This window comes from Durio zibethinus, chromosome 28, assembly GCF_047325235.1.
Source record: "Durio zibethinus cultivar Kanyao isolate XHJ-2024 chromosome 28, ASM4732523v1, whole genome shotgun sequence".
In the NCBI taxonomy this organism is placed as follows: Eukaryota; Viridiplantae; Streptophyta; class Magnoliopsida; order Malvales; family Malvaceae; genus Durio; species Durio zibethinus.
The window spans coordinates 10,733,961-10,755,364 of NC_143189.1; the positions used below are offsets into that span (position 1 = coordinate 10,733,961).

Consider the following 21,404-nt stretch of genomic DNA (forward strand, 5'->3'; position numbering starts at 1 on the left):
ACAAAAATTGATGTCTACACATGTCAAACATATGTATAACATAAATAATTGTAGTATCAAATTCGTATAAGCACACAACACAAAACATTTTTTATCAAATCTATATATAATTTTTACTAAAATTTTAAATTTTATCGCTTTTACTTTTTTTTATAACATTTTTATTTTGTGTTTAAAATTATCAAATCTAAATTTAAGCTTAGCAACAATTTTTTGATTGGTTTGCACATGATTAAGCTCTTGCAAAGAGATACCATAAAAAAACATAGCAGTCAAGCATATAAACATTTCTATTTTCTAAATATGAGAATTAACCCAAATGATTCACTCTCCTTAAATAAGATAAGATCATAAGGTAAAAATATTAATGATATTATATCATGATTAAAATAAAATTTCAGACAAAAAGAAGTTATTCTCATGAATTATTAAAGAAATAAAACTAAATCTAAATTATCTAAAGGTTTGGGAACATGAAGCAATAGTAAAGTTTTCAAAACCAAGAAATTAAAGATGAATTAAGTGCATTGGCTATGCATAATTATGTACAATAAAGTATGTAGATTCATATCATATTGAAAGAATATATATTCAAGGTAATTAATCACGTTACTAAAAAAAATTCATATGAACTTGAAACAGAAATCTTCTAAATTGAAGAATATAAAGACCTTGTACATTTTAAAATAAAGAGTTAAAAAAGTAAAGTTATGATTTAAGTTTTTTATTAAAATAATAAAAATTATATGACTCATTTTTTTTAATGATTCTTGTTTAAAGAACAAGTTGCATATAAACCTATATAATAAGGTTTGTTATGAAATCCAATTTTAAAGCTTTGTGGAAACAAACGAAATTCAAGGAATAGCATTCTTGAAAGAAATTATAAATGATTAATTGTTTTACAATTATGGTTAATAATAATAATATATATGTTTGTGTGTGTTAATGGTTTAATTTTTTTGTTGCAAACCAATAAATTACAAAAGAAACTTAATAGAAAATAAAAGTTGATATAATTCTAGACAAACACTGAAGCCAAGTATTGTTAGAGAATTTACACTTATATAAAATGATTATCTTGATATATTTACACAGTAAAAAGAATTAATTACTACCAAAAAAAAACACTTGTTGCATTGATGTTAATTCACCAAAGGAAATGAAACTCTCATGTTTATAAAATGATGAATTAGATAAAAGGATGTGCATAGAATAACATTTTTCAAGATAAGATTATAAAAGCATGTAAATTAGTTTAAGTTTTTAATTAAACTTAATAAACTCCTAAAAAAATTAAAATTTGATGAGTTAATTTTGACTAATAATATCATATAATAAATTATATAATTAAATGTATTTTATAATAAGTTAAAAAAATCACCATCATTTGACTATATAAAGATGATATATTTAGTACGGATCAAGAATAAATTAAAAATATAAAATTCTTGTTTAATAATTTTTTACTATGAAAAATAAAGTATTGTAAAAGTAATTCTAAAAATAAAAGTTTATATAAAAATGACAAGTGAAAATTTTCAATTTTACTTTATTAGAAAAATTCTAAAAAAAAATTGTAATTATACAATGATACAATATTATTTGATAAAGAAATATTGATTGCACAATCAAATATGTAACAGCAAATAAATGTGTGATGTATATTAATGCATACATAAAATGAAACATTACTTTTGTGATAAATAAAAGTTAGTAGATATACGAAACGAAATAAATTGTGTTCAGATGTATTATTATACACAACTAGTAATTGTACACGTAAAAAAATACATTAAACAATTACATGTCATCACAACATTATGTTTTCTTTAAAAAAAAAATTATCGGATCAAATAATAATCAAGTCAAAGTTGGTTTTTTGTCACAATCATGCACGAATTTTGTGGACAAAAGATGCCTTCGGGGCTGGGGACCTTTCGGCATTTTATGTTGGCCCTAGGCAGTAAAGGGGAAGGTGCTCAATAATGCAATGCATTACCTTTCACTGACACATTTTGGGCATCAATTGGTCAATATTTAATTTTGTGGGTTCAGATTTTCTGTTGTGTGGCAGAAGCACAAACTTGATCCAATTTGGCGTGCGCTTCTACAGCTAGTTAAACCAACTCGCTTCTAGTTTCTTACAACAACATTATTTAAATCTTATTTTTTAAGAACACTAATCAGACGTCAATTGCAATAGCAATATTTTATATAAAAAAATGTTCATTGCGTAGCCGATCAAATTTTATCTTAGTACTAAAGAATGTGCTTTTAAAATCTTTAAGTTTCAAATTTTAGGCTTGTTAAATGTGAATTTATTTATTTAATTAATATTTATTAATTTTTTTCATAAATGATTGTATGTAATATGTGATGTATAAAATTATTTGATTATAATAATAATTTTTAATTATAATTATAACTAATAAAAAATAATTTTTACAATTATTAAATTCATCAATTATATGAAAATTTTACTTTGATCAAGCTATTTATTTATTTATTTTTAAATAAATCCACCTGTACCACTAGAGGAATGCTAGAGCTAGCTAGAGGCATGTGGTATTCATTCTATTAAAAGCTTACAACTGTGACAAACTATTAAGCACCATGTTGGGATAGCAATCAAATTAACTAAATCATCTACTGGAGCTTCTTTATGCCCGGAAAAGAAGGGAGTAGTGCGAAAAGAGCATCACCATATCCTGCTGGATCTGTCACGGAAGCATAACATGCAAGAATAGCTGACGAGGTGAGACTGAAATGGACTGAAAAGTGACAACACATACCACCATCCTCTCTTAGAATTTTTATGACCTCCGCGGACACATTCGACTGGTGAAAGAATGATCAGAATTAGAAACAAAACCCAGATTCATTGATCATATAAACATAAACATGCATGAAAAGTAAGTAGCAAGACACGTAAGAGTGAAATCAACCCCTCATTTCCATCAGTCAACATACAAAAGTAAACACATGGTAATCCCAACAAGTCAAGATTTATACTTCAGTTGGAATTTCACCACCTAGTTGTTCAATGTAGCAAAGCACCTGTCCCTCCTTCACTATTTGCCTTTGTCGCAAAAAAAAACTCAGAATTTCTCAACAGAACCTCTAACATATGGAAACGAAGCCACACTTGAGAGTACAAGGGAACCAATGATGGCTTCCAAATCAATGGTTTCATCTATGTCTTATCTCCTGAAGACAACACATTGGAAAATAAAAGGATCAAAAACAGTAAATCCATTTTGAATGCTATGGCCAAATGAGAAAAAAACACTATCTCTTTCTGATAATGCAATCAAAGCAATCTATTATTTGGGCCCCTAAAATAAACAAATACTCTTACCAAAATCCATTGAAGTATTACCGCTTTACACGATGGTGGAGCACGCTTCCCCTTTATGGTTCGTGATCTCCTGAAGAAACCTACCTGCTCAATTTATTATCTTATTTCTATGAGTTCAAAGCAAGAGAAGAATTTAAATTTCATATTCTCACTTTCGGAGACTGAAGTATCACCAAGCCTTCATCTGCAGCTTTAGCAAGTAAGGATTGGATTCTCCCTGAAGAAGATAGTGATTTGGTGACAGCTAAAGAAGGTGAAGAAACAGCCCCATTTGAGTCAGTTGCTTCAACAGTTCTATTGGTGCTGATACTGACAGGAGGAGGACTTGGGGTCGCAGGTGGATGTTCACTTTTTCCCGCCAAGTCCCTCACTATGTATAGCCGAAATCCACCAAGCTAACAAATGGAGACAGAACAGAAAGCCACTCAAAACCACAATATCTGTAATTGCTTTGGATACGAAACAGAAACAATTCAAGTAAAAAAGCCATTAACATTATCATGCTATTTGAGGCACAAGAAATTAAAACCTGCTTACTTTTAGTTCAAACTCTGCAAGTGAAGTTGCATTGCATATATCTCTGACCAGAGATTCCACCTGCAGTTAGAAATTGTAAACTTCCAGCTTCTAAAATATAAGCTAAAGGTAAGATTTTTCATTCATTTTTGAAAGAAGTCCCTAAGCAGGCAATATTCACATATTTATTCCCAATTTCTAACGTTTGAATACATTAAAGAAAAAAAAAGAAATCAATTACTTCATTTTCTCCAAATCCCATATATTTTTTCTTCACAGCGGCTTAAAACATAGTTGAAACTTGAAACAGATAAGCATAGTTCACTAATTACCCAGTAAACTTCAAAGGTCTACTGGATAAAATATTTTTAATTTAAAGGTGAAAAAAAGAATGGCTATAATGATGTGGCATAACATACATGCTTGCATTAATGATTTACAAAAAGACAATTATGAACTCACCGCAGATGAATTTGGAATAAGCTGGCTGGTCAAACAAGACATTTTAGTCTCTTCAGAATCATCTGCTAAATTTGTAGTAGCTGCAAGTCAGCAACCAAAATGATGGAGACATTGCAAAAAATCATGTAGTTTAGAAAACTTAAAAAGGAAAAAACAGAGATGATGGCAAAACTTCAAAATATTCAAATTTACACACTTTAATCAGTGGGGCACTTCATTTCCACGTTTGACAGTGGTTACTCTGAGATAAGACAGCAAAAAAAGTGACAAACGACCATAAACAATCGGGAACAAGATTTCTTTTCCAATGAGTAGCATGTACATCAACCTTAAATGCATTAGGATTGAGCAGTTGAGACACAAGCTTCAATAGTTACAGCAGTTCTTTTCTTTTCCTCCTTACCTCACCCTGTATTTTTTTTTTCGTACTTTTTTCTCTCAAAGCCTTACAGCATACTGACAGATTAGAGATTTTTATAACCTCTATAAAGAATGACTTTAAATTGCAGAAACATTATAGACAATCCTTATTTCGACAAATTTGAGTGGACAATAGAACCAGAAAGAGAGATGAATTGAATATTATCAACTTGCACCATAGGCACTGTCATTCAATCACATTATTCACTGCCAGAGTGTCTGCACATTATATAACTTGGGCTGAGACTAAGGTAGAATTATTCTAAAATAAGATGGGCCTATCCTTGGTCAAAATCCACACATAAATAAGGTGAGCTGGAATAGGGAGATTGCATTCACACCAGTTGAAAAAGAAGATCATAAATATGAATGGGATTGTGGTTAGGTTCAGGAGTAATTGGGTAGATTATGTTTACATGCAAATCTCATGATTTTAGGCATGATTCTAGCAATGCAATATGAAAGTTTCCATGCTTGGAGGGATGTTCCTAGCCTATATATTTTCTATTATTCTTTGATAAAAGACAGAATAGAGTTTTCTTTGTCCTTAAGCAATCTTTTAGATTGTTCTTTAAGTTCTGTATCTCTTAAGTGGATTTTCTAGAGTTGTGAACTTTTATTATTATGTATCCTTGATTAGAATTTTTAGGGTGGTTTTTTTGTATCCCTTAGTTTCTAGTATTGGTTGTGAACTTTTATCCTTTTTAATCTAATAATCATATTTTGCCATAATTCAAAATCTTGTGAGTTGTCTTCTTTGTGACTTTTTTTTGTTTGCAATTAATCTCCACATCTCAAAGATTAATTTTCGGCATCAAATTGGTATCAAAGCTATGGTAGGTTGTCATCATCAAGCACCAATAGAAAATGTTAAAGCCAACACCGATGTTGTAGCAACTACCAATGTTGAACCAAAGAATGCCCTCATTGAGGAGATGTGACAACAGATCCTTCATCTACAACGTAAGCTGCATCTACAAAAAGAAAGATCGAAGATAAGGTGGCAACGAAGGAGGAACGAAAAAGGTAAAGGAGAAACTAATCCATATCGTGGAAATAATAGTGATTCTGATGATAGTACCCTATCTCACCCATGATAAGTTAGAGACTATCAATGCAAAAACCAGTTTCAACCTAGCACATCCAATCCAAAGATAAAAATTCCTAAGTTCATGGGAAAGATGCAACTTGAAGAATTTTTAGATTGGCTACATATGGTGGAACGTATATTTGAATACCATGATGCCCCTGAACATTGCAAGATAAAACTAGTGGCCATCAAACTCAAGAAGCATGCATCTTTTTAGTGAGAAAATCTAAAGAAGCAAAAAGAAAGTGATGGCAGGAGAAAAATTACAGACGATGAAAAGAGAGTTGAAGAGAAAGTATCTCCCAGATAACTTTCGGTAAGATTTTTCCTTAGGCTTCATAACTTGAAGCAAAGGGATCTTTCGGTGGAAGAATGCATTAATAAGAGAAACACATCCAAGACCAGTGTTTCTACCAAACCTCCTTCAACTCTACCCCTAAAAAAGGAAAAAGCCATTCCCATCAAACCACAATCTAGTACTATCAACACTCAAACCCAAAGAGACTTCAAAAGCTAAAGAGTTAGGCATACACATTTTGAGTGTCCAAATCTCAAGATAATTACATTGGTTGAAAATGAAAAACTTGAAGATGCTAATGGAGAACCTATTAAAGTTCCCTGGGATCTTAAAGAAAATGTTAAAGAGACCTATGGTGATCTTGAATCCTCACTTGTTATACACTTGAGTGATGTGTATGTAGAGAAAGGAGACTGGTTGCACAAGAATAAATTTCACACTAAAAGCACTGCTTATAATAAGGTATGGGATGTTATAATTGATAGTGAAAGTTTTGAAAATGTTGTTTCTACTTTTATGATGCAAAAATTAGACCTTAAAATAGTGGATCACCCCCAATTATATGAATTGTCTTAGCTGTAAAAAAAGAATGAAACCATGGTTAGCAAAAACTGTTTGGATCATATTTCCATAGTAAAGAATTACAATGACAAAGTATGGTGTGATGCAGCTCTGATAGATGTTTGCCATTTACTACTCAGAAGACCTTGGCATTATGATAGGATGGTTATTTATGATGGTTACAGCAACACTTACACATTTGTGAAGGATGTATGCAAAATCAGTATAAGCCCTACCAAGCCTATGGTGATGTCCAAACCAACCAAAGAGGAAGGAAACAATTATTTACCAAGGCCAATTACAAAAATGAAATTAAGATGGGTGATCTATGTATGCACTGGTGTTGATTGAGAAGAATAAAGATAGTGAAGAGCCCCTTGTAGTGATACAACAATTATTGGTAGAATTTCAAAAAGCTATTTAGAAGGAGTTACCGGCTGGTTTACAACCAATTAGGGAAATTCAACATTGCATAGACTTTATCCCAAGAGCCATTCTACCCATTAATTGCAGCCCTTTTGAAATTGTTCTTGGTAAAAATGTAATATGTCATTTGGATTTAATTCAACTTTATACTAGTCAAAAATTTGATAGAGATGTAAAAGAAATAGCCAAAGGTATCAAAATATTTCATGAACAGGATCAAAATAGAATTTTGCAGAAAAATAAAAAACATAAAAGGGTAATAATCAAGCATCGAAGACATGTGAAGTTCAAATAACATGATTTGGTGTGGATTAACTTGTGAAAAGAAAGATTTCCTCTAGGAAAGTTTGGCAAATTACAACCTAAAGCAGATGGTCCATTTAGAGTTCTCTAACAAATTAGAGAGAATACCTATAAGATAGATCTTTTTGACACTTGTGGAGTATCTTCCACCTTCAATATTGCTAATTTGTCACCCACCATGGCAAGAATACTAGTTTAGACTTGAGGACAACTCTTTTCCAACTAAAAGAGATTGATATCAGAGTGTTTGCACATCATACAACTTAGGCTGAGACTAAGGCAGATTTTTCCAAAAATAAGATGAGCTTATCCTTGGTCCAAATCCACACATAAATAAGGTGGGCTAGAATAGGAAAATTGCATTAACACTAGCTAAAAAAGAAGATCATGAATATGAATGAGATTGTGGTTAGGTTCAAGAGTAAATGAGCAGATTATGTTTACATACATATTTCATGATTTTAGGCATGATTCTAGCAATGTAATTTAAAAGTTTTCATGCTTGGAGGCATGTTCCTAACCTATATATTTTCTATTATTCTTTAGTAAAAGGCATAATAGAGTTTTCTTTGTCATTAAGCAATATTTTAGATTGTTCATCAAGTTCTACAACTCTTAGGTGGATTTCCTAAAGTGATGAACTTTTATTATTCTATATCCCTGATTAAAATTCTTAAGATGGTGTTTTTGTATCCCTTAGTTTCTAGTCTTGGTTGTGAACTTTTATCCCTTTTAATCCAATATTCATCTTTTGCCATTATTTAAATCCTTGTGAGTTATCTTCTTTATGAGTTTTTCTATTTGCAATTAATTTTTACATCTCAAGCATCAATTTTCGGCATCATTCACCTCCAAAATAAATAAACTAAAACTACTTTTTTTATCTATGCACTAATGCATTATGCATGTGTTGCATGTTTATGTATATTTCATTTGCTATACTGGTGCACAACTATTGTGCATAAATAGATGTATACAGTAGTTATTTACCAAACACTTACCAAAGACTTTAAGGAAAGATTAGTTTGTAAAGCAATTCAAGGGTAAAATTTTACTAAATCTGAACAAGTAGCGTAACATAGAATATATGTGTTCATGAGACTGCTACAATGTGAAATGTATTTCTTCAAGAATCAGCACTATTATTAAGAGCACAAAAGTTCATTATGTCAACTTTTTTTTATTGACATACCTTATAGCACAATTTTATTTTGTAATACACTAATTTAATAAAAATACTTCATTTATATATAATTAAATGTTATTTATATTTAAAATTTATATTTTTATAAAAATTATATTAAATTAAAATTATTAAATTAATTTTAGGTTAAGTCAAGTTAAAAGCATATTGAACATATATAGTTAGGATCGGAGTCGAACATCGTCGTAACGGTTTTGGGACTGCTAGACGTAAAGTATTTTAAAATTGGAAAAAATAAAAAGGGAGTTGCCACCAATCTTTGTTAGGGTGTGATTGGCTACCCAAAAAATTATCTTTTTAATAAAACTATAAAAGCGGTTTTAAAGTTTATCAAAAAGATAAATGTTGGTCTACGAAAATCAGATTGGGTCTAAGAGTCGGTTACGTGTGGGGAAGGATTAGCACTCCCACAACGTCCATAAATTTGTACCATTTAATCATGCGCTATTTTTGGTGTCGGATAAAATGGTTTTTACTTGAAATTTAATACTAATTCCCTTTATTTGAAAAAATATTTTTTTGCTAAAATTCTTTATTTAGAAATATTTAGAAAATCTTTAAGTTAAAGAATTATCTTAAAATTCTCCAACATCTAGGCAAAACTTAAGATGACTCTTTTCACTTGAGATTTAATATAATATCCCTTAAAATAACACTCCTTACAAGAAATGATTATTAGTGACTCTCAAACATCTAAGCAGAGTATCGAGAATTATTCCCTTCGAATGTTATTTTTATTTTATTTTATAATATCATGATTTTAAAAGTACGTAAATAAAAAAAAAGTTTTGTGCGAAAAAGTAAATAATGGTATTATCAAATAGCAAGTAAAAATTAAAGACAAAGAAATGCGAAATAAGTGTCAACAACAATATAATGATGCATGTACACCCATGGATATTATGCTTGATGATAAAATGCAATTTAAAAAAAATGGATTCTTAAATATAATGAGACCACTTCAACTCTCCAACATCTAGGCAGAGCTTAGTGTAGCTGTTCATATTTAAGATCTCAATTTATTGTTATTCTTTTTATTAAAGTTTTAATTTTATTGTTAAGACGAATTAAAGACAGGTATGAAAAACTTAATGAAACAAAATTTTCTAAACACCCCATTATCTAGGTGGCATTCGAGAACAAATTATTTTAAATGAAATTTTCACACGTGTCCTTAGGATTTTTTATGGTTTTTAACCTGGGTTTAGATTTTGAAAGTTTTGGGATTTGGATTTTAGGGTTTTGAATTTAAAGGTTTGGATTTTAGGGTTTTAAATTTTAAATTTTTTATTTAAAAAACATGAACATCTCTAAAAAATCTCCAACATCTAAGAAGATTTTCGGAGCAAGTTCGATTTTTATAATTTTTGAAAATTAATTAAAAAATTTTCATATATTTTTTTTAATGAAAATTTATTATTAAAGAAATTATTAATTTATTTAGAATTTTTCTTATAATAATTTCTCAACATCTAGGCGAAATTATTATTATTATGTATATTTTTATTCCCTCCAACATCTAGGCATGAAAAATAATAAAAAAAATTCAATTCTTATATTTTTTAGATTATTATTATTATTATTTTAGCATTTTAGCATTTTAGCATTTTAGTATTTTTCTTTAGTTATTACCTATTTAATTTAATTTTATTATTATTAAAAATAATTAAATGTTTATTTTAACAAATTTAAAAATTTATCATGCATAAATAAAAAAATACTCAAAATATATAAAAAAATAGAAAAGTAAAAAAAAATTTTTTTTACCTGAACTGGTACTGCGATTCTGCGGTTCGGTTCGGGCCGTTCAATCAACGATCGGTTCGGTGGTTGGTAAACAGTTCAGACCTGTCCAATTGGATAGGTCAAAAGCTGTTGAAGGAACAGATCGACGAGTTGGGTTGCGCGGATCCCGAGTCTACACGCGAATTCTCCTTGGCCTAAAACGATATTGTTTTGCTCCTTAATCTTCTATATAAAAGCCAAAAAAAAAAAATTTTTTTTAATCGTTTCACCCTTTTTTCAGAAAAAAATTCTCTTTCGCTCTAAAAATCTTCTTTGGCTTTAGCCAGAATTTGGTGTCGGATCACCTCGCCAGTCGTCATCTGGGTCACCGTCAGAGATCATAGATCAGTGTTAGTGATTGAAAAATGCCAAAAATACTCCTAGAAGTGCTCTTCAATGCATTTTTCCTAGATCTAACCTTCTTTTGCTTAAAACAACCCTGATCGACGTAGATCGAGGCTCAAAGTTTCTGTCTTCTTTTTTTTTTTATATAAACTAAAACTGATATATGTTTTTTTTTTCAAGTACCTTCTTGGCGTTGGGTTCTCCCTATAGGGAGGACTGTGTTGATTTTTTTTTTTGTGTTTTTTCTTTTTTGTGTAGATTTTTTTATGTGTTTTCCTGGTGTTAGTTTAGTTTTTTAATGGGTAGAAAGTTGTGTGGGAGTAGAGAAGGGGCTTTGAGTGTTTTGATTGAAGCAGGGGCTTTGAGGGGTTTGGGACTTAGGTGTCAACAGAGGTGCATGAAGGCTCAAGTGGAGATACTGAGTATGATGGTTTGTGGACAGAGGGTGATTGGTTTATGGTATGTTCTAACTTGGAAAAGGAAGGGAATGTTGAAGGGAAGTGTGTCTGGTTTGTGCTCGAAAGTGAGGTTTGAGAGAGAGGTTCTTAAGGAGCTTCAAAAGGGGAATAGGTGGTGGCTGTAAGGTGGCTATAGGGATAGGCTGTAGGTGGGCTAGGGTAGGTTGTAGAGGTTGGCTGGTCGAGAGCATAGGCGGCCAGTGGTGCCATGCACACCCCAATCTTTTGTTTTTTTTTGTTTGTCTTTTCTTTTTGTTTTTTTTTTTAATTTTAAATAATTTTTAATTATAATTAAACCAATATTATTATTATTAATAAAATTATTATTATTATTATTAAACAAGAATTGAAAATAGTAAACCCGGACAAAATTGGTATCTACAGCTGCCCTTCTTTGCACATTATTAAGAATCAGGAATAGGGCAAAGACAAAGACAATGATTTTGTCCGGAAGCAAATCATGGATTTTTTAAAAGTTTTTCTTTTTTTTTTTTAACCACAAGTCAAGTGATAAAAAAAATGACCGAGGCGACACCGCAAGTCAAAAAATAAAAAATTGATCGAGACAACACCGCGAGTCAAAATTAAAGAATCGATCGGGACAATACCACGAATCGAAATTAAAGGATCGATTGAGATAACATTGTGAGTTTAAATTAAAGAATTGATCAGGACAACACCACGAATCAAAATTAAAGAATCGATCGGGACAACACCGCGAATCAAAATTATGCCTGAAGGTCTTAAAAATTATGCTCGGAGGTCTTACATAATAGATCGGGATAACATCGCAAGTCAAAAAATAAAGAATCGATTAAGATAACACTGCAAATTGAATTTATGCTCGAAAGTCTTAAAGATTATACTCGGTAGTTTTAGAAATCATGCCCGAAGGTCTTACAAAATCGATCAGAATAACACCACAAGTTAAAAATAAAGATTCGATCGAGACAACACCGTGAATCAAAATTATGCCCAAGGTTTTAAAAATCATGCCTATGAGTCTTACAAATTGACTAGGATAATACCGCAAGTTGAGAAATAAAGAATCGATCGGGAAAACATCACGAATCAAAATTATGCCCGGAGTCTTAGAAATCATGCTCGGAGGTCTTACAAAATTGATCGAGATAACACCACAAGTCAAAAATAAAGAATCGATCGAGACAACATTACGAATCAAAATTATGCCCGAAGGTCTTATAGAATTGATCAGGATAACACCGCAAGTCGAAAATAAAAAATCGATCGGGATAATACCGTGAATCGAATTATGCTTGGAGAGTTTTACAAAATCGACTGTGACAACACCACAAGTCAGGAAATAAAGAATCGATCGAGACAACACTGCGAATTGAAATTATGCCCAGAGGTCTTAGAAATCATTCCCAAAGGTCTTAAAGAATTGATTGGGATAACACCACAAGTCGAGAAATAAAGAATTGATCAGGACAATATCATGAATCAAAATTATGCTCGGAGATCTTACAGAATTGATCGAGATAACACTGCAAGTCAAAAATAAAGAATCGATCGGGATAACACTGCGAATTGAAATTATGTCCAAAGGTCTTAGAAATTATGCTTGGAGGTCTTACAGAATTGATTGGGATAACACCGCATGTAGAAAATAAAAAATCGATTGGGACAATATCGCGAATCGAAATTATGCTCGGAGGTCTTAGAAATCATGCCTAGAGGTCTTACAGAATTGACTGGGACAACAACACAAGTCGAGAAATAAAGAATCAATTGGGATAACACTATGAATCAAAATTATGCCCAGAGGTCTTACAAATCTCAAAATCTTTGAATGTTCCTCCGAATCAAAGGTAATGAAACTTTAAAAATTTAAAAATCTTTTGCTCAAAAATCTTGAAAGTTATGCTCAAAGGGTTTAGAGATTATGCTCGGAGGTCTTACAAATCTCAAAATCTTTGAATGCTCATCTTACTTAGAGGCAATGAAACTTTGAAAATTTAAAAATCTTTTGCCCGGAAGTTTTATAAGTTGTGCCCAGAGGTTTTAGAGATTATACTTGAAAGTCTTACAAATCTCAAAATCTTTGAATGTTCCTCCTAATCAAAGGCAATGAAACTTTAAAAATTTAAAAATTTTTCATCCAAAAGTCTTAGAGATTATGCTCGGAGGTCTTACAAATGTCAAAATTGTTGAATACTCCTCTTAATCAGAGGCAATGAAACTTTGAAAATTTGAAAATATTTTCAAAACATGGTTTTCGCCTGATCAGAGATTTTTTAGACTCAAAGGTCTTATCTGAAGAAGGTTCCTTCTAAATAGAGCTTTTGAAATCTTGATTAAAATTGGTCCCTCTTAAATAGAGGCTTTGAAATCTTGATTGAAAATGGTTTCTCTTAAACAGAAACTTCAAAACTTTAAAAACATGCCCCTTATTTTTGTTTTTAATACTTACAAAGTTGATAAATGCAATCATGATACAAATATCTATTCTCATCAAATGATGCTAATGGAAATGTCGATGCAAATGTCAATGCCAACACAAGAATGCAAATGCTTGATGCAAATACATTTGACTGTTTCATAATGCTAATGACAATATTCTTTTCATGTAGATGCTTCTACAAATACCTTTTCTTAGGATGCAGATGCCATAATACAAATGCAAATTCTTTTTATGGTGTGAATGCAAATATCTTATACAAGCGCAAATGTAAATGATGCAAATGCAAATGTCTTTCTTGTGATGCAGATGCAAGTGATACTAATGCAAATATCCCTTTCATGATGCACAAGCAAGTAATACAACTATGAATGTCTCTTTTTATTTATTTTTTATTTTTTATTTGCAAGTCAAATTTTTTTCTCACGGTGTAAGCAAAGCAAATACAAAGACTTTTTTTGCCCCTTCTTTTTTTTTTGAAAAATCTCTGTTCAAATTTTTAATGTTTCATTTTCACGAAAAAAATGATCTCAGTATTATATACAAAATGCTCAAATAATCTCTTAAATTTTTAAAAGTGATCAAAAAATTGCCCCACATAAAGTATTTTTGCAATCGAATGAAAAATTTAAAACTTCTAAATCTCATGGAAATTGATGACTACTATTTGGAATGCTTATGGGTGAGGTAATTGACAATTCAATTTTTTTTCTCACTAGTGGCATATCTCATGGAAAGTTCGATGAGGGTTGCAACGATTTCTTTTGGGCTCATAAAAGAGATAATTTTTTTTTTTAAAACACTTTTCTTGAAAACGTGATACTTCAATGTGAGTCAAAACTAGCTATTATTTTCCAAACAAGATTTGGGAAGAGGACAAGGCTGGTTTTTTTTTTTTTTTAAATGAAAGGTCTTTAATGGGTACTGGTCTTTCAAATGAATTTGCATTGAGATTTTTTTTTGAATAGAACCTTGGAACTCTAAAATTCATTTTGGAGCCTCAAAAATGACTTTAGCTATAAACTACCCTCTTGGGGTTTTCAACTCAAAGCTATATTTCTTATCAATGAAGAATTTGACAAGTATATACAAATTCAAGGACATTGCTCTTCAATCCAAGTGTCCACATTTGATCAAAATAGACTTTTCAAGGTGTGTAATGTAGGCCGAGGTTAAAGGTTCTAAAAGAATGGATAAATAGGCTCAAAGTATATTATTCAGGGTAATTAGACCAAGGATCCTGATGAGCATTCTCTGACTTTCTTCCTTTGCTTCTTTTTGTTTTTGGAAACATTTGGCTTTAATTTTAGCAACTTTATTCACCCCTTTTCTTTTGCCCTGAATTCTCATTTTCAAGGTACATATTTGTTTTTTTACTTTTGCTTTTTATTTTATTCTAACTGAAGCTCTAGATTCTTATCTCTAAAGTTTCTTTGCTTTGCCTTAGAAATGCTTAACTTTATCTTTGGTTGTTCATTTTTCTGAATCTTGAGATTCCAATTGAAGCCTTGTTCACTTTTTCCCCCAAACTTTTACCTCTAAAGGACATGTTAGACGTTTTCAATGTCAAATACTTTTTTTAAAGTTGATCTTGAATATATCCTAATTTTGCCCCCAATGCAAAAAATGATCCTTGGCTAGGGTATTTTGGAATAAAAAAATTTAATAGGCTCAAATGGGTAGCAAATGGATAATTTTTATGTATGTGAAGGATAGAGAAAGATGGCCATTCATCATTTCAAACATGATCACTTGGCTAGAAGAGCAAATCATTGAAGATGCCTTTTTTATTTTTTTATCTTTTTATTTTTTTTGTTTTTTTCTTTACGATGCCCTATCGTTTTTTACTCGAGGTTCTAATGATGATCAAGTTGTATAGGATTGATTGCATAGTTCAAAAAGGCTCTTTGGGCTCCAAAATTTTTCTGGCATTTTCTTGATGAAAAGAAGAGAAAAGGTATAAAGATATGAAATAGATTGTCTTAGGCAGAAAGGGATAATTTTTTCTTTTTCTCAATGAGACTTAAGATATGGAACAAAGGTTATTTAAGAAAAAGGCTAAAGCATTTTTGTGTCATGGTCATAGCAAAATTTTGACACACATTAAATTACCAATTGAAAATTTGAAAGAGAATCTGATTTTTGAAATTCAAAATAAACTTTCAAAATTAATCTCTTTTATTCTTTGCCCAAGAAAAAATTATCGGCCCTTTAAAATATGAACTCAAACTGATATTCCCTGAAAGGTTATAGTTGATGAGTCCAATCATTTGAGTGATTAGGGACATGAAAGTATTTGAAAAGGTGTGATGGTATTTGATGAGCTTTTTCCTAATAGTAATCACCATTTCCCTTAAGAATCATTCATCTTTATTGTAGCAGAAAACTTCTTTTTCTCTTTTTTCTCCCTTTTTTTTTGTTTTTGAAAGTTACTTATGCAGGACTTTTTATTTAAACAAATGCATAAAGAGAAAATTTTATAAAAAGATCCAAAGCATTCAATTCTTCCAAAATAAGTTAATAACTCCTAGGGACACTATGCATATATCATACATACACAATAAAAAGATTCAAAAAAAATTATTCTATCCTGATTTTCAAAACTCGAGATCTCTCTCTTCATCTCAACTCCTCACATTTGACAATTGGATGGAGTCAACTTTCATTGTTCTATCACCTCTGGAGTTAGAATACCTCTCTTGATAAGATCTTCAACATTTTCTTTCAACTGCCAGTATTTTTCGGTTAAGTGACCAATTGCCTCTATATGATAATCACACTTGCCATTGGGATTATAGCCCCTTGCCAATGAATTTGGTGTTGTTTTTAGAGGCACAGGAGTGAGATATTGACATTTTATTAGTAAAGGTAAAAGGTAAGAAATAGGGATAGGTAACTCTTTTTGCTCATTTCTTGGTCGCTTTTGGTTCTTTGTTGGTCGGGTGGTGGGTTCAAATGTAGGAACAAGATCATGAATGACCATTTGAGGATGGAAATTTGCTGGAAAGCCCAAATGCTGGCTTGGTTGCTAAAAATATGAGTTTTAAGAGATATGGCCTATGGCAGGGTAATGAGGTTGATAAACAGGATAAGGATTGTATAAGATAAAGTTATTAGGTAGATGCCCTTCCATTGTGATTGCTTGCACCTCTCTTTTATTCTTTTCTGATATACTTTCCTCTTCAATATCTATCGCATCTTTTAACTTAATCCTGCCACTCTTGATTGTATTTTCTATAATTTCACCAAAAATCATCATGTTCGAAAAGTTTTTAGAGACATTCCTAATCATTTTTTCATAATAGGGAGTGTTCACGGAATTGGCAAATAGAACAGTAATTTCTTTCTTAGATAAAAAAGTTGTACTTAGGCCACTATGTCTCTCCATCTATGTGCATATTCTTTGAAAGTTTCAGTTGATCTTTTCTTCATGTTCTGCAAGGACAACCTATCTGGTACCATATCTTCAACATGCTTGTATTGTGCTAGGAAGGCCCTAGCCAAGTCATTCTAAGAGCAAATCTTATTTCGATCTAACTGAGCATACCATTTTGCTGCAAACCCAATGAGACTATCTTGAAAGTAATGGATTAATAGTTGATCATCATGAGTGTGGTCTGTCATCTTTCGATAGTACATGGTGAAGTGTGTTAAAGGGCATTTCATTCCATCATACTTATCGAAATTTAGGGCTTTGAATTTTGATGAAATAATAAGATCAGACATTAGACTAAGTTCACTGGTGCCAATATTCCCATACACATCATGGCTTTTAATTGCTTTTAATCTCTCTTCCAATATATTATACTTATCTTTCATCATTATATCTTCTGATGGATCTGGCACCCTTTTCAATTTCTTCAATTATTTATGATCATCTACATTAGGCACAATAGTGAAGTCATGAAGAGTATGCCAGGATTGACATTTTTTTGAACTGATGGTAACTTGGCAGAATGGCCAATATAAGGTTGATGAGTTATTGGAAGTGCTTGCGACACATGGGGATTTTGAACATATGTGAACCTAAATGGATACATGGTGTCTCAACAGCTGTTTCCTCTATTATCCTGTGCGTTTCAACAATTTTTTCTCTTTTTGTCAATTCTATTATTATTTATTTTAATTCTACCAGTTATCTGTTCACGTTCTGTTGCATTCCCATAACTATTTCTATGATCTTTCCTTGGGCCTTTCCTACTCTATCCATTCGACTTGCATATTCATTTTCCATAATTCTGGTACTAACTTGTGTGCTATAAGTATGCAGACTTAACTAATCTCATTTTCTGGACTTAACTAATCTCGTTTCCTAAGATAGCTATCCTTGAACCTTTTATTAATTATCAAAAGTCAGAAGTGCATGACATGAAAAAAAAATCTTTTAGCTTTGAAGGTTTAACAAAAGCATATTCACAATCATCATCTTTTGTCCTTAACTAGCATGAAAAACAATGAATTCAAACAGATGATGCATGATGTGCAAGCCAAAATTTATTATTATTGGGAAGAGAAAACTTGAGTTCCATATCATATTTTGGCTGGGTTATCTAAAGATATTCATTTTTTTTCAAAAGTTCGGTGAAGAGATGTTCACAACGGTTACTTTTTTTCACTAGCTCAAATTATTAAAAGTGGATAGAGGTATTAATTCATAGAAAAATCAGGTTAAAAGAAGTTTTCATTCATTCCCAAAAGTATCAAGTTTACACATCATAAACCATTCTAGGGCTGGGGCCAAAAAGTACCAGACATTCCCACTTCCCTTTGTCTCAGTTAAAAAATAATTGACTATGATTACTAGGGAAGACAACTCTTTACTTTAAAAGCTTTTTATTCATCATCCCGACCAACCTTACTGTTGCCTATAGCACTGCCTACTATCTTGGCATGGATCAAAGAAAGGTTCTCACGAATAACTGGCTTCATCTTGGCATCAAAATTCAGATATCCAATTTTCATCAGTCCTTATACCCTATGTTTCAAAGCGGTATAGTCTTCCAAAGAATGGCCTGTGATGCCAAAATGGTATTCACATTGGGAATTAGGGTCATACCATTTAGGGAAAGGTGGTTTGAAAGGTTCAGCAAGGATAGGGGCAATAAGATAGTTCTCTAAGAGCAGCAGGTATAACTCCATATAGGACATGGGTATTGGATCAATAAAGGCTTTTCCTTTGGTGTTGCTAGAGTTTTTCTATCCTATAGTTGGCTTGTTTTGCTAAAAAGATGGTGGTATAGTTGGTCTGGAGGTGAATTGAGAAATTTTGGGTTAAAGATTAGGCTGATAAAGTGGTGATTAGATAGCATGTTGAAAAATAATTATGAAATGTGAGGTGGGGGACATGGATTTAAGTGTGGAATTCTAGGTGGTTGTGTGAAATTTGGAGGCCTAATCCTATATGCTTGGAAAAGAGGTTGGAAGTAGTCATAAGAAGAATTTTAATGCAAGTTTAGACTCAAGATAGTTAGTGATAGTTGTTTGAAGCCAGGCGATTTCGGTTTGAAAATCAAACTTTTGAGCTCAGTCATCTATTAGCTAGTTCACCCATTCCTCTCTTGAATTTGCCCAAACCTTGGTCACTATTCAAATCACCTAATGCCTTAGTATGCTCGAGAAAAGTACCAAAACTAATAGGAGCCAGTTAATCTTGATTTGATGGAATCGAAAGTGACAACGATTTTTGAGGAGGAATAAACTCAACTTCAACACTACCTTTAACCAATTCTATCAATTGAGCCATCTGTTGTTTCACCTTTCAAAGCTTAAGCCATAATTCCTCTTGATTTGACTCTAAAGCACTAATCATTGCTTCCAATTGATCTCCCATTTCCATCACTTTAGTTTCCACCAAGACAAACATTTTATTTCGGGACTTAGACTAAAAATTCTAGACTATTAACCTTATTGAACGGATGTCACAAAAATAATGACACATGAAGTATGTTTATGAATACATGAATACGATGGCTAAAGAATGTCATGAAATGCACATATGCCTATGACAATGGATTTTTATATGTACAAGGACCCAAATGAAAATTTTCATCAACCATGAATTTGTATGCAATGAATGTAATGTTATGTTGCAGGGATGGTGGGAAATGCAACATATGTTCCATACAATCCTATTATTCATGAATCTATATGCATGTAATACAATAACATACTTACATGAATGATGAGATGTATACCTATGACTAATGCAACATACTTGTTTGGAATGCATGAACCTATCAAGTGCACATTATATTTTTACGCAGAATGCAATGCTCGTATTATGCTGACCTAGTGTACCAACACTACCTTTAAATATATAATGAAATAGAGTGTGTGCACTACCTATTAAGATGCGTATGAAAAGCATGTATCATTTATCAACATGTGCATAACATGGGATGCATGTACTATCCGTTGATATGGATATGATGGAATGCTCATATTATCCTATTATGATGCACATGGGATAGGATACATGTATTATTTATTATGATGTATGAAATGCGAAAGATGAAAAAAAAATTGTTTTGAGAAGGAAAAACAAAAGAACTAGGACTTTGAAAATTAATTTAGCCAATAGACAAAGAATTTAAAAAAATCTTTAATTTTTCTGAAAACTTTTTTCTTTTTGCTTGTTTTTTTTTTTTTTTTTTTTGCTTGTTGGATAATGTTAAAAATCATTTTATTCTAAAATATTTTATGAAAATGTAAAATTTGGACGATTACCAAATGAATAAACTACATGTTAAGAGAAAATTTATTTTTTTCAAGAAAATGCTTTTATTTTATTATCTATTTTTTAGTTATTTCTATAAAAGGATCAGCATGGCTCTACCTTAAGCAAGCTTCTTATGGCTCAGATATGCTAGGTTAGGATATATACGTCTAAAGGTTCCTAGACTATTCTTCACATCATCGCCTATTATAAACTAGTAAAGTTCCCCAATCCTCACCCATTATGGGTTACTAACGAAAAGGGTTCAATCTGAATAGAAGTGTTTTGCTAGCAAATACGGAGGTTATCACTTTACGAGAGCGTAGCTCCTTCACTTCCTAATAAAATGGATGGAGCCTGGGTATAGAGTTTATACATGTGAGTGAATATGCAAAGTGTGTGCAAAGTAATGTATTAATCAAAATAACATGAATAAATCATAACCACAAAATCAAAATAAAGTAATAACTAACACACAATTTATTTTATTTATTAACATGAATGTTTTCGAAAAATAAAATAAAAGGAATTAAGTTAAATATCAAATAAAACTAATTAAATCCAACCATTATCAATAGCGCATAATTAAAATTTTGGCCTGACTCTTAAATAGTCCTTAACGGAGTCACCAAGCTGTCATAACGGTTTTGGGATCACCAAATGTAAAGTATTTTAAAATTGAAAAAAATAAAAAGGGAGTCACCACCAATCTTTGTTAGGGTGTGATTGGCCACCCAAAAGATTATTTTTTTAATAAAACTATAAAAGCGGGTTTAAAGTTTATCAAAAAGACAAATGTTGGTTTATGAAAACCAGGTTGGGTCCGGGAGTCGGTTACGTGTGGTAAAGGATTAGCACCCCTACAACGCCCACAAATTGGTACCATTTAATCATGCGCTATTTTTGGTGTTGGGTAAAATGGTTTTTACTTGAAATTTAATACTAATTCCCTTCATTTGAAAAAATATTTTTTTGCTAAAATTCTTTATTTAGAAATATTTAAAAATCTTTAAGTTAAAAAATTATCTTAAAATTCTC

At 31.4% G+C, this 21,404-nt stretch overlaps 1 protein-coding gene across 1 annotated transcript; it reads right to left on the reverse strand.

The window, feature by feature from the left end:
* Positions 1 to 2,568: 2,568 nt before the first annotated feature.
* Positions 2,569 to 16,634, reverse strand: LOC149510738 (uncharacterized). The gene is made up of 8 exons (XM_089757076.1): positions 16,346 to 16,634; positions 4,340 to 4,419; positions 3,899 to 3,958; positions 3,514 to 3,756; positions 3,385 to 3,445; positions 3,016 to 3,086; positions 2,796 to 2,841; positions 2,569 to 2,720 (listed from the first exon to the last, which is right to left on the reverse strand). Exons 1-8 carry the CDS (start codon positions 16,632 to 16,634, stop codon positions 2,650 to 2,652), a joined length of 921 nt encoding a protein of 306 aa, XP_089613202.1. The 3' UTR covers positions 2,569 to 2,649.
* Between the last annotated feature and the right edge of the window lie 4,770 nt (positions 16,635 to 21,404).

Excerpts from the sequence above, each read along its gene's own strand:
- LOC149510738 (XM_089757076.1), bottom strand. The coding sequence starts at position 16,634 with ATGGTCATTCATGATCTTGTTCCTACATTTGAACCCACCACCCGACCA. Across the intron at positions 3,087-3,384 it reads TGCTCCACCATCGTGTAAAG|AAAGGCAAATAGTGAAGGAG; the intron begins CGGTAATACTTC and ends TTTTTTTGCGAC. Across the intron at positions 2,842-3,015 it reads GTGGTGAAATTCCAACTGAA|TCGAATGTGTCCGCGGAGGT; the intron begins GTATAAATCTTG and ends TTCTTTCACCAG.